Source organism: Sinocyclocheilus rhinocerous, unplaced genomic scaffold, assembly GCF_001515625.1.
Source record: "Sinocyclocheilus rhinocerous isolate Xijiao unplaced genomic scaffold, SAMN03320098_v1.1 scaffold914, whole genome shotgun sequence".
Lineage (NCBI taxonomy): Eukaryota > Metazoa > Chordata > Actinopteri > Cypriniformes > Cyprinidae > Sinocyclocheilus > Sinocyclocheilus rhinocerous.
In genome coordinates this window covers 19788-34899 of record NW_015629521.1, presented here as the reverse complement: position 1 = coordinate 34899, position 15112 = coordinate 19788, and the positions used below count along the sequence as shown (strand labels likewise).

Below are 15112 nucleotides of genomic sequence, written 5' to 3'. Positions count from 1 at the left end.
TATCTCTAGCAAAACTACTGCGTGTCCCCTTTAAAACATTGTGTTCGCTCACAAAACATTTGCAACCTCTCGCAAAACATTTGCAACCTCTCGCAAAACATTTGCAACCTCTCGCAAAACTACTGCGTTCCCTTGAGAAACTTTCTGTTCTCTCGCAAAACATTTGCAATCACACAGCTATTGCATTCCCCCAAAAAATTTGCATTCGCTCGCAAAACATTTGCGATCTCTTGCAAAACATTTGCGATCTCTTGCAAAACTATTGTTTCCCCAAGAAATGTTGCATTCACTAACAAAACATTTACATTTGCTCGCAACCGTTTGCAATCTTTCGCAAAACTATTGTTCCCCTGAAAAACACTGCGTTTGCTCCAAAACATTTGCCATCTCTTACAAAACTTTTGCGTTTCCCAGAGAAACACTGTATTCACTCCAAAACATTTACAATCTCTTGCAAAACTATTGTTCCTCCAAGAAACTTTGCATTCACCCACAAAACATTTGCGATCTCTAGCAAAACTACTGCGTTTCCCCGAGAAACTTTGCATTTGCTCACAAAACATTTGCAATCTCTCACAAAACTACTGTCCAAAACATTTGCCATCTCTTACAAAACTTTTGCGTTTCCCAGAGAAACGTTGCATTCACTCCAAAACATTTGCAATCTCTTGCAAAACTATTGCTCCTCCAAGAAACTTTGCATTCACCCACAAAACATTTGTGATCTCTTGCAAAACATTTGCAATCTCTCGCAAAACTACTGCGTTCTCCCGAGAAACTTTGCACTTGCTACAAAACATTTAAATTCTCTTGAAAAGCTATTACATTCACCTTTAAAATGTTGCGTTCGCTCACAAAACATTTGCGATCTCTTGCAAAACTATTGTGTTTCCCCAAGAAATGTTGCGTTCATTCACAAAACATTTACATTCGCTCGCAACCGTTTGCAATCTCTCGCAAAACTATTGTGTTCCCCTGAAAAACACTGCCTTTGCTCCAAAACATTTGCTATCTCTTACAAAACTATTGCGTTTCCCAGAGAAACATTGCGTTCGCTCACAAAACATTTGTGATCTCTCGCAAAACATTTGCAATCTCTCGCAAAACTACTGCGTTCCCCTGAGAAACTTTGTTCGCTCGCAAAACATTTGCAATTTATCGCACAGCTATTGCATTCCAAAAAAACTTTGCATTAGCTCGCAAAACATTTGCAATCTCTCGCAAAACTATTGCGTTTCCCAGAGAAACGTTGCGTTCACTCACAAAACATTTGCGATCTCTTGCAAAACTACTGTTTCCCCAAGAAATGTTGCATTCACTCACAAAACATTTACATTCGCTTGCAACCGTTTGCAATCTTTCGCAAAACTATTGTTCCCCTGAAAAACACTGCGTTTGCTCCAAAACATTTGCCATCTCTTACAAAACTTTTGCAATTTATCGCACAGCTATTGCATTCCAAAAAAACTTTGCATTAGCTCGCAAAACATTTGCAATCTCTCGCAAAACTATTGCGTTTCCCAGAGAAACGTTGCGTTCACTCACAAAACATTTGCGATCTCTTGCAAAACTACTGTGTTTCCCCAAGAAATGTTGCATTCACTCACAAAACATTTACATTCGCTCGCAACCGTTTGCAATCTTTCGCAAAACTATTGTTCCCCTGAAAAACACTGCGTTTGCTCCAAAACATTTGCCATCTCTTACAAAACTTTTGCGTTTCCCAGAGAAACACTGTATTCACTCCAAAACATTTACAATCTCTTGCAAAACTATTGTTCCTCCAAGAAACTTTGCATTCACCCACAAAACATTTGCGATCTCTAGCAAAACTACTGCGTTTCCCCGAGAAACTTTGCATTTGCTCACAAAACATTTGCAATCTCTCACAAAACTACTGCGTTCCCCCGAGAAACTTTGCACTTGCTACAAAACATTTAAATTCTCTTGAAAAGCTATTGCATTCCCCTTTAAAACGTTGCGTTCGCTCACAAAACATTTGCGATCTCTCGCAAAACATTTGCAACCTCTTGCAAAACTACTGCGTTCCCCTGAGAAACTTTCTGTGCGCTCGCAAAACATTTTTTGCATTTTTCGCAGCTATTGCTTTCCCAAAAAACTTTGCATTCACTCCAAAACATTTGCAATCTTTTGCAAAACTACTGTTCCTCCAAGAAACTTTGCGTTCACTTACAAAACATTTGCGATCTCTTACAAAACTATTGCGTTTCCCGAGAAATGTTGCATTCACACCAAAACATTTGCGTTTTCTAGCAAAACTATTGCCTTCCCTGAGAAACTTTGCATTTGCTTATTAAACATTTAAATTCTCTAGCAAAGCAGTGTTCCCCGTAGAAACATTGTGTTTTTGCTCACAAAAGCACAGAATTTTGTGAATTTTAATGTTTTTCCTAACACCTAATTTTACTAAGTTTTGCAGGTGAATGCAATGGTTTTGTGAGCGAATGGAAATACATTGAAATATAATTTTCCTTCCATCTCATTTTTTTTTTAACATCACCATGTCCCTTTAGGAGCTCTATAGTACAGAGAGGAGAAGAGGTCAAAATGAGGTACCTTGGCAAAGTTAATGGTGCCTTGTGATTGTTGTGTGCCCATACGAGCAGATCCCGCAGCCTTGCCTTTAGTGTGAGCCAGGTTACCTGCACAAAGAGAGAAGTCAGGGCAAATACCTGCTTTTACTGCGATAACCAAACACATTAGAGATCTGCTGTTGATACTTCATTAGATTAGATCACATGTTCTTCAAAGATAATCAACCAATTATTGCAAGGTTAACCATTTCAAGGGCACTGGGATATATGGTCTTTAGAGGTCAGTGCTGTGACAGATAAATAAGCTTCACAATGGTCAAGTAGCTAACAAAAGCCTTATGAATGAGGCCTAGGTTTGAAATCCCAGCAGACTTCCTGGAAACAATCCCCAGTGAATCTCACAGGACGTAATCGACTGTGTCAGTCAGACGACCTCCATTCATCACATCAGATCGCATGGGAGTGAGCACATTTTCTTTTCTAGAGAGAGTGCTACATTCATTCGTTCAGACCAATAGATCAAACTCCCTGCTTAACGTTTCAGACAGGATGGTGTTTGCACTGTCATTTCCATTCTGTGAGATTGTGGTGTGGCCTATAATGCAGTGTAATCTAATAGAATGTGACTATACTTACCATTTGGGTGCTCATGCTATGCTAAAATACACTACAGTAGTATTGCTTTCTCTAGTGGGTCACGTAAAGAAGCACAAGGCGAACATTTTGGTTTAAAAATAACCTAAAATCAACCAACAGCATCGGTGTCATACTGTTATAGCAACCCTTGTTATAGCAACCCAGTTTGTGTGCTTATAATAAAAGTCTATGGGGCATGTTGGAGGGTTTAATATTTAAACATTTTAATAAAATTTGTCTATACTAAAAAGTGTTGTTTGAACTGTAAAGTTGTATTTTTAAGTGCGATTACTTTTCTGTATGGATGAACTTTAGATGATGTGGCATTTGTTCCATGTAAACAGGTCTTGATAGTTTATAGGAAACTCTGTTTTATTTTTTTTCTGGATTCTGTACTTTGCGATTTTTAATACAAATGTAACATCAAAAATACTGTCTAACAAATTAATTAATAAACCTTTAACAATTTAATCAATTAGCAATTTAAAAATATAATCAAATGAAAATATAACAACAAAACATTGAATTTTTGGTCAAACAAGGTGCTACACAGATAAAAAGAACTTTTATGGTGTGTAAATAAAACAACTAAACGGCTGTTATATATGATATTACTTATAATAATAATAATAATTGCACACTTAATGTTTTAATACTTTGTATTACATTAGATTAGTATTATATTTGTATCATATTTTATATAGCCACACTAATGGCTATAAATTATCTTTTGTGGGTGATTTCTCTGCCAAATTTGGTGTGCAATAAATTTGTGATTAGTGATTTTTAAAAAAGTATTCATACTGCAGGACTCTGCTATTCACAACTAAAGTAGTGGAAACTGGTGCATGTACTCAAAGCAACAAAATGTTTCCTTTTTTTTTTTCTGGCAGCACAATGGAAAAAATAAAGTAATTGCACAAGGCAATTACACAATGATTGGATTGACTGACACATTGTTAGAGGTCACTGTTTAGAAAATCTGTCACATACAGAGAGGACAAATGAAACACACACACCAAAAGCTTTATAAGCGCATGTCTAGATGAATGTGTGTGGATTTGTGGGTTCTTTAGCAACATAAAATAATTATATCTGTATAAAAAAAGGACAGAAAATGAAGCATCTAAACAGCAGACATACCAAAGGCTTTAAATGTTTCTAAAGAGTGCAAAGTCAAAGCAAACCTGTTTTAGTGAGCGGGTGAGTAACCAGTTTACGGATCAGTTCATTCTCTGAGGACCTCAGCAGAAGAACAATATCAGCGGGCAGAGCATCTCTGTTCTTAGCCAGAAAACCGCCGGCATTATAGATCACCTAACCACACGAGAAACAAGATGTATTTGCATCTAATAGACTATTATTCTCACAGATGAACTTGGCTTAGAGGGTTAGTTCACCCAAAAATGAAAATTCTGGCATCATTTACTCACCCTTGCATACACAAAAGATGATATTTTAACAAATGTGTTTTCATTTTCTATACAGCAGTATAGAAGTTCTTCACACTATTAAAAAAAAAGCTGTTTGTATAAAAACTTTGGGGAATCCAAAATTGTTCTTTAATGACACTGCTGTGAAAACTCCATTTTGGATCCTTTATTTATAGAAATGTGAATGATGTCAGAATTTTCCTTTTTTGTGTAAACAAAACATTTAATTCTCTTTCATATCTTTGTTTCTGTGGTATGTTTGCAAAAAAAAAAAGATGCATAAATAAATATAATATTTCTACCTTGCCTGCGTAGTGATGGATTCCAAAGCCCAGATCAACCCTCTTTGGTCTCCAGAAGTTTTGGGACTTTAAGTTGTCCTCAAATTTCTCTGAATGAACAAAAGACAACTGGTTGTTAATTACGAGTTCATTCACATACTCATCCATTCACAAGTTTATTCATTCAATAATTATTTGATCATTTACGTAGTTTGTCGATTTAAACATTCATCATTTATGTCAGTTCATGCATTCATTTGCTCATATATTTGTTCGTTCACTGACCCGACCCTCATTAATTCATTCATCCATGCGTGATACCATGAGATACACATGAATGAATTAATCCATCAGTTTCATTCAGTATAAAGCAATAAAGCTAAGTCATGGAAAAACAGCTAGGCGTCTAGTGTTGGCATGTTGAATTATTCAGCTGTCAGTCAAAGACTTCAGTGAGAGTGTCCTCTAGAGAAAGCAGATGAAAACTTAGCATGCCAGTAAATGTTTGATGACAGCCTCTCCCTTGATCTTGTGGGTCTGTGCGTACGTGTGTGTGTGTGAGAGAGAGAGTGTAAGTGTCCCTGGTCATAAGACACTAGGTGAACACAACTCAAGCTAAAAGCTCTATGATGTTTCAGGGAGAAGGTCAGATGTTGAGAGGAACTTGCCGACGAGGGTCTGGTCAGTAGCCTGAGGAAAGCGACTCTCCTCGTCCAGTAGCGCTAACATGCCCATGGGCTTCTGAAGGAATAGGTCCAGCAGCGGCCGGTTGTCTTCATATTCAATCACTCGAGAGTCCACGTCTTCGTTCAGATACTCATCCTGCAGAGCAACCAAATGATTTAATCAGGTTATTGGAATCAAATCTCTGAATGTTTTATACAATACTATTCAAAAGTGTGGGGTTTTTATTTTATTTTATTTTATTTTATTTTATTTTATTTTATTTTATTTTATTATTACTTTTTTTATACTTTATTTCATTTAATTTAATTTAATTTTATTTTAAGAATGAATGCTTTTTTCTCTCAGCAAGGATGCAATTAATTGACCAAAAGTGACTGTAAAGAGTTTTTAAAATTATTATTCATATTTCAAATAAATGTTATTTCTTTGAACGTTATATTCAACAAAGAATCCTACAAAAATAAATTAAAAAATAAATAAGAATAATAAGAAATGTTTTTTTAGCAGTAAATCGGCATATTAGAATGATTTCTGAATGATCATGTGACACTTCATGTGAAAATTCAGCTTTGTATCACAGGAATAAATTATATTAAAATAGAAAACAGTTATTTTAAATTGTAATAATATTTCCACAGTATTACGGTTTTTACTGTATTTTTAGATAAATGCAGGCTGGGTGAGTGAAAGGGACTTCTTTTAAAAACATGAAAAAATCTTACCGGCCCCACATTTTGGAACATTAGTGTAGATGCATAAACTATCAGTATTTATTTAGAAAAATAGACAAAAATGACACAATATTGAGAACATTTCTTAATTTGGTCCAGAAGGACACTGCTGTTTCTTTAATTTGTCACCCCTAAAACGGCATGAAAAACAAAATAAACCATGACTGGTCACTATCCACGTCAATCAGTTATTCTCTTCCTGTCTAACTGGGCGGTTTTTTTAGCCAGAATAAACTGCAAGTGCACAAGACTTCATGCTGATAGTAAAAAATCTGGTCATGCGAGACAAATTCTACATAAGATGTCAAAAGAAAACTCTTTATTATGAGACAATGCATTCATATTTTGAAATGTCTTGTTTGATTGCACTATGTCTCTGAATGTGATGTTGTCTGTGACCTTTACGCTTGATGCTGCTATTGTTTTGCACCTGAATTTCTCCTCGGGGAACGTACTTCTGTTCTTCTATCCATTAATATTTGTAAGCTTCCAACAACACTGCAGACTTCTGCTAGCTGATGCCTGGAGCTCCGTAACCTCCTAAATCTGAGCTACACTGTGTGTCAGGCAATTCCTGCTGCTACACGATGACTTCCTGTGAGCAGAGCACTCAACCCAAAGCACAAATGTCATGTCTGTCTTGTCTCTAGACTGCCATGTTGATAAATTACAATCCACACATGGACCTAAATTATTCACTGGCGAAACGCATCAACACACATACAGAAGCTTGTCCAAGAAATCCAATCTCTGGTGTGGATTAGAGCTTTTAGTCATCCTGCGAACAGGGAACAACCTCATTTTTGGGGGACAGTAAGACTGCTGCTGACATACAAGCCTCGGGGATGCAAAAACAACAGAGATTTGAAGCAACAAAAAATAACAGAAAACACACTCTTCAATGTTTACTTCAGGCTACATACTCCTGAGTGCTCGGAGTAGAAATAATAATATGGAGAACACACATCAACAAATAGGTTGTGAAGAAATTTGGTAACACTTTATTTCGATAGTCCACTTTAGACATTCTATTAACAGTAAGTAACTTTGCAACTACATGTCAACTAGCAGTTAGTAAAGTATTAGTAGACTGTCTGCTTAATATCTTCTAACACTTTCTTTGTCAACTTATTCTACTAACCCTAAACCTACCCTAACAGTCTACTCTGAGAGTTAGTAGACATGTAGTTGCAAATTAATGAGAATTAGTTGACATGTAGTTGACATGTAGTTACAAAGTTACTTATAGTTAATAGAATGTCTAAAGTGGACTATCGAAATAAAGTGTAACCGAATTTTACAGGAAAAGCTCAAAAAGCAACGTCTGGGTCAAATTCAACTAACTAACTAACTAATGAATTGTATTGTAAGATAATTAAGCATATTTTTGGACTTTTCTTTTGTTTTTGATATTATTTTAATTACATTTCCCCTACATTCTCATTAGTGTAAAAATCAAAATTTCATTACTATGTATATTAGTTAAAAGATGCATTAATGATGCTAAAATAATATTACAAAATTTTTACTGTATACAGTAAAGATTATAAAAAATAATTAAATTTTCTCCCAAAATCTCATCATAAAAATTCTTAACTTTCTTTCTTTATTTCTTTCTTTCACTCATTTTTGTCTAATTTATAAATTAAAGCTTACACTGAAATTTAAAAGGTGCAGTAAGTGCATTCAATGTAAAATTATCATACTTATATATATATATATATATATATATATAAAATACAAACTATACATACATTTGTATGTGAGTGGTGTGAGTGGTGCTTGCCATTGCAAAGCACTATATTTTGTTATAATAATTAATAATAATAATAATAATAATAATAATAATAATTATTATTATTATTATTGATGCCCTAGCACCCTCATAGCAACTGCCTAGCTAATAAATATATTTGTGAGATTTACCCATATAAATACTAACAAATTATGCATTAACCACAGAAATGTGGCCATCATATCAGCACGTTTACCTAAAGCAGCATTTCCTGTCTGCTTATAGAAGCACAAGCAAAGTCAGCGGCTTCTGACGTAACCCTTGTTTCAGATGATTTATGAAGGCACTAATGTGGGTTAGCCGTAAACGTTTAGAGGCACCAAATCACTTTCCCCCTCAAGGCTACAGTCAGTCTGGGGAATTGCCACGCTTGTCTGCGTCAAAAGAAAACTGAATATTCCACTCCCCTTCCTTCCATTTCTCACAACACTGTGATACGATAAATGATGAGGTGTTACCACCATTTAGATGGAAATAAGGTTATGCAAAATCTAAAAATGCTCCCAAAAGGCATAGAAAAGCTCCCAAACAATTCAAGACTGGATAAAATGACTTTATCAGAGGCAGGATGTACCTGTTCCCAGGCGAAGACGTGCTGGTTGAAGTAGAACTGGATCTGCTCATTGGCAATGTTGATGCAGAGCTGCTCAAAAGAGTTCCTCTTAAAGTTTTCAAAGCCAAAGATGTCCAGAATACCGATGTTTAGACCTTTGTCTTCCTCCCTGGAGAGAAAGGATAGAATTAAGAAAAAAAATTGATATGGAATTTAAAAAATTTTTGTCATTCACACATCAACACATAGGATGAAAGTATATCTTTCTAGTTTCTGGTCAGTAAGGAGATGTTCTAAAGTTGTATTTCTCCTGGATTGTGGCATTGAAAGAATTTGATTGCAACTGTTGAAATAGTGGCAAATCTGAGCACAGATTGAGAACACTCTCTTCTCTTACCCTGACTGGTTGTCGTTGTCTGGTTTCAGGAGAGAGTTGATGCGGTTGACGATCCAGCTGAACAGGCGTCCATAGAGGGCTTTGCCCATAGCGTCCCGTACCTCAGTGGCCTTCTCCGCTGTGTTTGATCTGACGATGGTTTCGCCCCGTGTGACCACACAGTGAGAGGTCAGCGCTTCCTGGAGCTCATCCGCATGGATACACAACAGCGATGCAGCTGAACGTACAAACAAATAGAAACATAACAACAATATGACGATTTTCTACAGAGTACAAAAAGTACTGTTGCACTGGGTACATACTTACAAGTACATGTAACGTGACAATATCCCAGTTTTGGGACATGCTATCATCATGAAAAATGATGGTAAAATTACAAAAAAATGGTAAACCACAAACTAGGGTTATACAGTTAACTAAAACTAAAACCATAGAAAGAAAACAACATCAACAGCAAACTTAGAATAAAATACAAACAACCTAAGTGATACAATTAAATAAAATTCGTTTAACATCAGCAAATTGCCAAGACAACATTTCTCATTTTCATCTAGTTTAACCTGATGTACTTAAAATAGAACAAAAAATGAATAAAAACTACAGTATATAGACATATTACAAAAACTAATAAAAATGACAAACACACTACAAAATTACTAAAATTTGAACTAAAATATAAACAGAGAACATAAAAATAAACACTAATTAAATATGTTAATAAAAACTAATGAAATATATTAATTTAAACTAACTGTATGTAGAAGAAGTGAATTTCTTGCAGTATTACTTTAGTTTATATTAATAAACCAAACTATTACTTTAGTTTATTAATATAAACTAAAGTAATACTGCAAGAAATTCACTTCTTCTACATACAGTTAGCTTTAGCAGAGGGTTTCATTCATTTAAAACCCTAGGAAATTTGTTTGCTATATACAGTGCCGTTCAAAAGTCTGGGATCAGTAAGATTTTTAATGTTGTTTTTTTAATGGAGGCTCTTATGCTGATCAAGGCTGTATTTATTTGTACAAAAATACAGAAAAAAAAACAGTAATATTGTAAAATATTATTGCAATTTCTAATATTGGTTTCCTATTTTAATATACATTAAAATATAATTTATTTCTGTGACGCAGCGCTGAATTTTCATCTGCCATCACTCCAGTCTTCAGTGTCACATGATTCTTCAGAAATCAATCTAATATGCTGATTTATTATCAATGTTGAAACTGTTGTGCTGCTTTGTATGTTTTTGGAAGCTATGATACTTTTTTCTTTGATTCTTTGATGAATAAAATTATTTTTTTTTTCTAACAATATAAGTCTCTACTATCACTTTTTGTCCATTTAAAGCATCCTTGCTGAATAAAAGTATTGATTTCTTTATTTAAAAAAATGTACGGACCCCAAACTTTTGAATAGTAGTGTATATTGTAACACAAAAGTTCTAGTTTGCATAAACACTGTTCTTTTTAACTATTTATTTATCAAAGAATCCTGAAAAATAGTTATCACAGGTCCCAAAAAAATATTAAGCAGCACAACTGTTTCCAACATTGATTATAAATCAGCATATTAGAATGATTTCTGAAGAATCATATGACACTGAAGACTGGAGTAATGATGCTGAAAATTCAAATTTGATCACAGGAATACATTATATTTTAAAGGATATTAAAATATAAAACTGTTATTTTAAATTGCAATAATATTTCACAAAATAATGTTTTTTTTCCTGTAATTTTGATCTAATAGATGCAGCCTTGATGAACATAAGAAACTTCTTTAAAAAACAAAAAACGTTTTACTGAACTCAAACTTTTGAACGGTAGTGTATATCCCAACTTACATATTTGTACATATTTACACTAATCAGTAATTGTGCATTTTTCTAATTATAGTACACTTTTAGGTTCATGCATTTAAAACTGCTGTCTGCTTTTTTTCTGCAACAGAAACATCAATGGTGAACCACGTGAACACCTTCTGCAAGGGTTTGTGGGCAATATTAGCCTAGACACGTTATGAAATCATCACAGTATAATTACAGATGCACTAAAACCCTACAATGGCATACTATTTAATATTGAATAGTACCCATTACTCTTAAACTTACTGTAAAATAATAAAATGTGGTTTGCCATTTTGTGTTTGATAAGCTGGTCTGGATAAGCTGGTGAAAATTGCCCTAAACCCCTCTAAATCTATTAAATCAGCTAAGAGCAACAAGCCACCTTAGGCTTGTTTGTGGAGATTTTTTCTAAAGGGATGCAAATAGGGGTTTACTTAGGGTTTCTAGCAGCTCTTCAGAATTACATAAACACACAAAGTACAGAGTGAAAGGTCAGACTTGAAAACCTGGAATATGGGACAGTTCTTACCACTCTCTAGTACTGCCATGTTGGAAATGTTGCTTTTGTCCATCTGATGTTCGGAAGCGACTGACGTGAACTCGACATCTCCTGCATTTAGGATCCCAGCTAAGATACTGTAAACACTCCCGAGCTCCTAATAAGATTATGACAAAAAAATTTACCACAGTTCGTATTAATAGATAAACAAAATGCATTAAGTTAAACATTCCACAAAAGAGATGCCAGGCATGAATAACATGATTTATTACATGACATCACATCTATGTTTAAACATCCCAGGCCAGAGGAATGAATCTGCTACATATTTCTGTGAATGTAGCATAGCAGCTAATATCTAGTGGCACACTGACACGTCTGTCTATTCGATTATATGGACTCCCTAAAGAATACAGTGCTTCGTAATGTCAAAGCCATGTCACTCACAGGCCTGTGATTACTCATGTCTCCCTGGAGAAACAGAAAACTAAACTGACATTACAGAGACAGAGTAAGTTCTCCAAGAAGATTTAGATGTTGGCCTGGTGGTATTTCAGTGGTAGAAAGCACAACAGTGACCGTCCGCTTCTTTAGTGATTCCAGAAATAAGGTTCTTAGCACACCTTAGCATTCTATTAAAAGGAATATTTATTATGAAAATAATATACCTTTTTAAATGTAATGTAATAGTGAAAATTAGTGATGAAAGTGTACTCACTTTAAGAACACCTATGGGGCTTTTTATTTCATTAATATGATATTATCAGGCTTTTTTTTGTAAGATTAGAAATACACTACATCTTCGATTCTAATTTGAGGAATAGTTCACCCAAAAATGAAAATGAGCCATTCAAGATGTAGGTGCATTTGTTTCTTCATTGGAACACATTTGGGGAAATGTAGCATTTCGTCACTTGCTCACCAGCGGACAATGGGTCCTCTGCAGTGAATGGGTGCCGTCAGAATGAGAGTCCAAAGAACTGATATTATCTTATCATTTTTGGGTGAACTGTTCCTTTAAGCACGTCTTTTTACAAGAGCTGAGATTAATGCTGACAAAAAGCATTAAAACAACATATTTTAGATTTACTGTAACATTTTCTAATACACACACACACACACACACACACACACAAAGGTTTGTTTTTTGTGAATTGTGGGGACATTCCATAGGCGTAATGGTTTTTATAAATGTCCTCATAACCTTCCTTCTCCTTGTAATACCTATGTCATACCCATGTCATTATACAAATTTGTGTCCTCATATGTCACAAAAACGCGCGCGCGCACACACACACACACATACACACACACATATATATATATATATATACACACACACACACACACAGTGGTGGCCAAAATTATCAGAACACTAGTATTTTCACCAACTAAAAGTCAGTTATTTCTATCTTTTGCTGTAGTGTGTCGGTAGGAAATATTTCGTTTACATTTCCAAACATTCATTTTGCCATTAATTTACAGCATTTTTACACAAGTGCCTAAAACGTTTAACAGTACTGTAGCTTTGCAGGTAGGTTTCTTGGAGCATCTTGGAGATGTTGCCAAAATTCTTCTGGATTTAGTCTATCTCAGTTTCTTCTGATTCTTCATATATTTAATACAAATATTTGACACGCTTGGTACATTTACAAAAAATGGGCTATTAAACATAATTTCTTATTTGTACCTTCTACAAAATATTATTCATGGTGCATCGACATCGAAATGTTAAAAATAAATTTCTCTATTAAGAAAATGATTCGGGTTACTTCCAGAACCTGACATTGCGCTCTATTGTGACTGTTTCATGATCTTGGGATATCTGATATCTTATTTCACTGATAAGCTTGGATGTGGCCTTCCAGACAAAATGGGCACTGGTAATGTATTCCAGCATGCATCACTGATTCACCTGATGGTAATTGTGGAGACTGATGGCATTAGAGCACTGAGTCACAACTTCTACATAACCCTCCACACAGGCCATCGCCAGCATTCAGAGCACTGGCAGGCTGTTCTCACGGTCCGCTTGTCTATTACACCTCATTATTTAGTAATCAAATGACATTTTATCCCCTTCTCCAAAAGAAACAACATTTGCATTTTAGTATAATGAAAGTCAGTGCTATCACCTCCAATATAAGAACTCGAATTATGTAAAAAGTAAATAAATGTTCTAAGTGACACTTATTATTGAAAATGTGATTAAAAATAAAGCAGCAAAAAAAATCACTATAGTATTGAACCTTTGTTTAAGATTGTAAACACTTTATTGCGATAGGTTTGTGTACCTCTAGGGTGAAGCCGATAACTTTGAAGCACTGCTCTACTGTCTCAAACTGCTCCTTATAGAAGGCATTGCCCACAATGTCAGGCACTAATTTCACATTCTCATTGTGGAGATACCTGGAATTGAGAAAAACAAAGAGTACAAAACAGAAATAAGCATGTCAGATGTGCATCCAGATAAAAACAGCAGGCTGTTATCAGGTGCTCAAGAACTTACTTTGGAGTTTTGCTGTCTGACAGCTTGTAGTGGCCGAGTTTCTTCCTCTCAGCCAGACCGGCATAGATATAATAGAAGATGTGGAAGTTACGTTCCCCTCTGAAAAAAAGAAAAGAAAGAAAAATAGTTGGTTATAAAATGGATTTTAGCATCTACGCAGTTGAGAAAAAAATGTTGGCGGTAAATGATGGCAAGTAAACTGATTAAAAAAGTAAAGTATATTCTCCATTTCCAATATTTGTGTGCTTACATAAACATGCATAAACATATATAAAATGTCTGCATCAAAAGAAATTTTACAAAAGTGATTTTATATACATAGTAAGCACATTGATTAAATGCAAGTAAAGTGTCTACTTTTAAGGTTTCAAAAAAGTTTTGGGAGAATAAAATGTTGTTCCATTGTCATTCAGTGTAACAGTTATATTTATGTAAACAATTTAAACAACATACTTATTCTGACCTGTACACATTCAAATATATAAAAGAAAAAGTGAGCATACTAAATTTTATTGCATTGCAAGTAGCAAAAGCTACTGGTTGTACAAAATCTATTGAATGCACTGTATAAAACATAAAAAGTCATAAATAAAACAGAATATTGGTGTACGTTTTAAAAGAAAATACTTTTTTTTCAAAATTTCATGTTGAATGCAATGTGTTTGCTGCCATTTCTTTATAGATAATTTTGAAATTCACTTGAAATTTCTGAAAATTATAATAAATGTAACAACTGTAACAATTGTAACAATTTCCTTTTTTTTTTCATTGTGATTGATTTACTGTTGCTGAAAACAGTTTTTTTTCTTTTCTTTTCTTTTTCGACAAAATGATTTTTTACCCTATTCACTGAATATACTTTGATAAAACAGGATAACTATTAAACATCAAAATGAGTTTGGTCAATTCAGTCAGTCCTTGTCATTCGATATTTAAAGTGTTTTTAAAACGAATCCCAAGCCGTTTCATGTTGAGGTCAACATGAAACATTAGCATACTGCCCGCCCACTTGTTGGTCTTTTCGCGTTGGTCTGAAACATTAGCATACTGCCCGCCCACTTCTCCAGATCTCCGAGGACCTGACTTGGACTTCACACATCCAAACTCAGGTTAATAATGCCAGGCAAAGACTGTACCATCTGCGACAGCTGAGAAAATTCAGGGTTTCGCCAGCAATCCTGAAA

General features: G+C 34.7%; 1 protein-coding gene across 1 annotated transcript in view; it reads right to left on the bottom strand.

Annotated features, from left to right (window-relative positions):
• Nucleotides 1-15112, bottom strand: part of LOC107739129 (myosin-IIIa-like) — a 50363-nt gene that overhangs the window by 16006 nt on the left and 19245 nt on the right. Inside the window, exons 10-18 of the mRNA XM_016551143.1 lie at nt 13929-14027; nt 13714-13828; nt 11450-11576; nt 9069-9285; nt 8693-8840; nt 5574-5727; nt 4927-5015; nt 4379-4508; nt 2578-2663 (exon numbers count right to left, since the gene is read on the bottom strand). Coding sequence (XP_016406629.1) covers nt 2578-2663; nt 4379-4508; nt 4927-5015; nt 5574-5727; nt 8693-8840; nt 9069-9285; nt 11450-11576; nt 13714-13828; nt 13929-14027 — 1165 coding nt within the window. The remainder of the gene's footprint in view (nt 1-2577; nt 2664-4378; nt 4509-4926; nt 5016-5573; nt 5728-8692; nt 8841-9068; nt 9286-11449; nt 11577-13713; nt 13829-13928; nt 14028-15112) is intronic.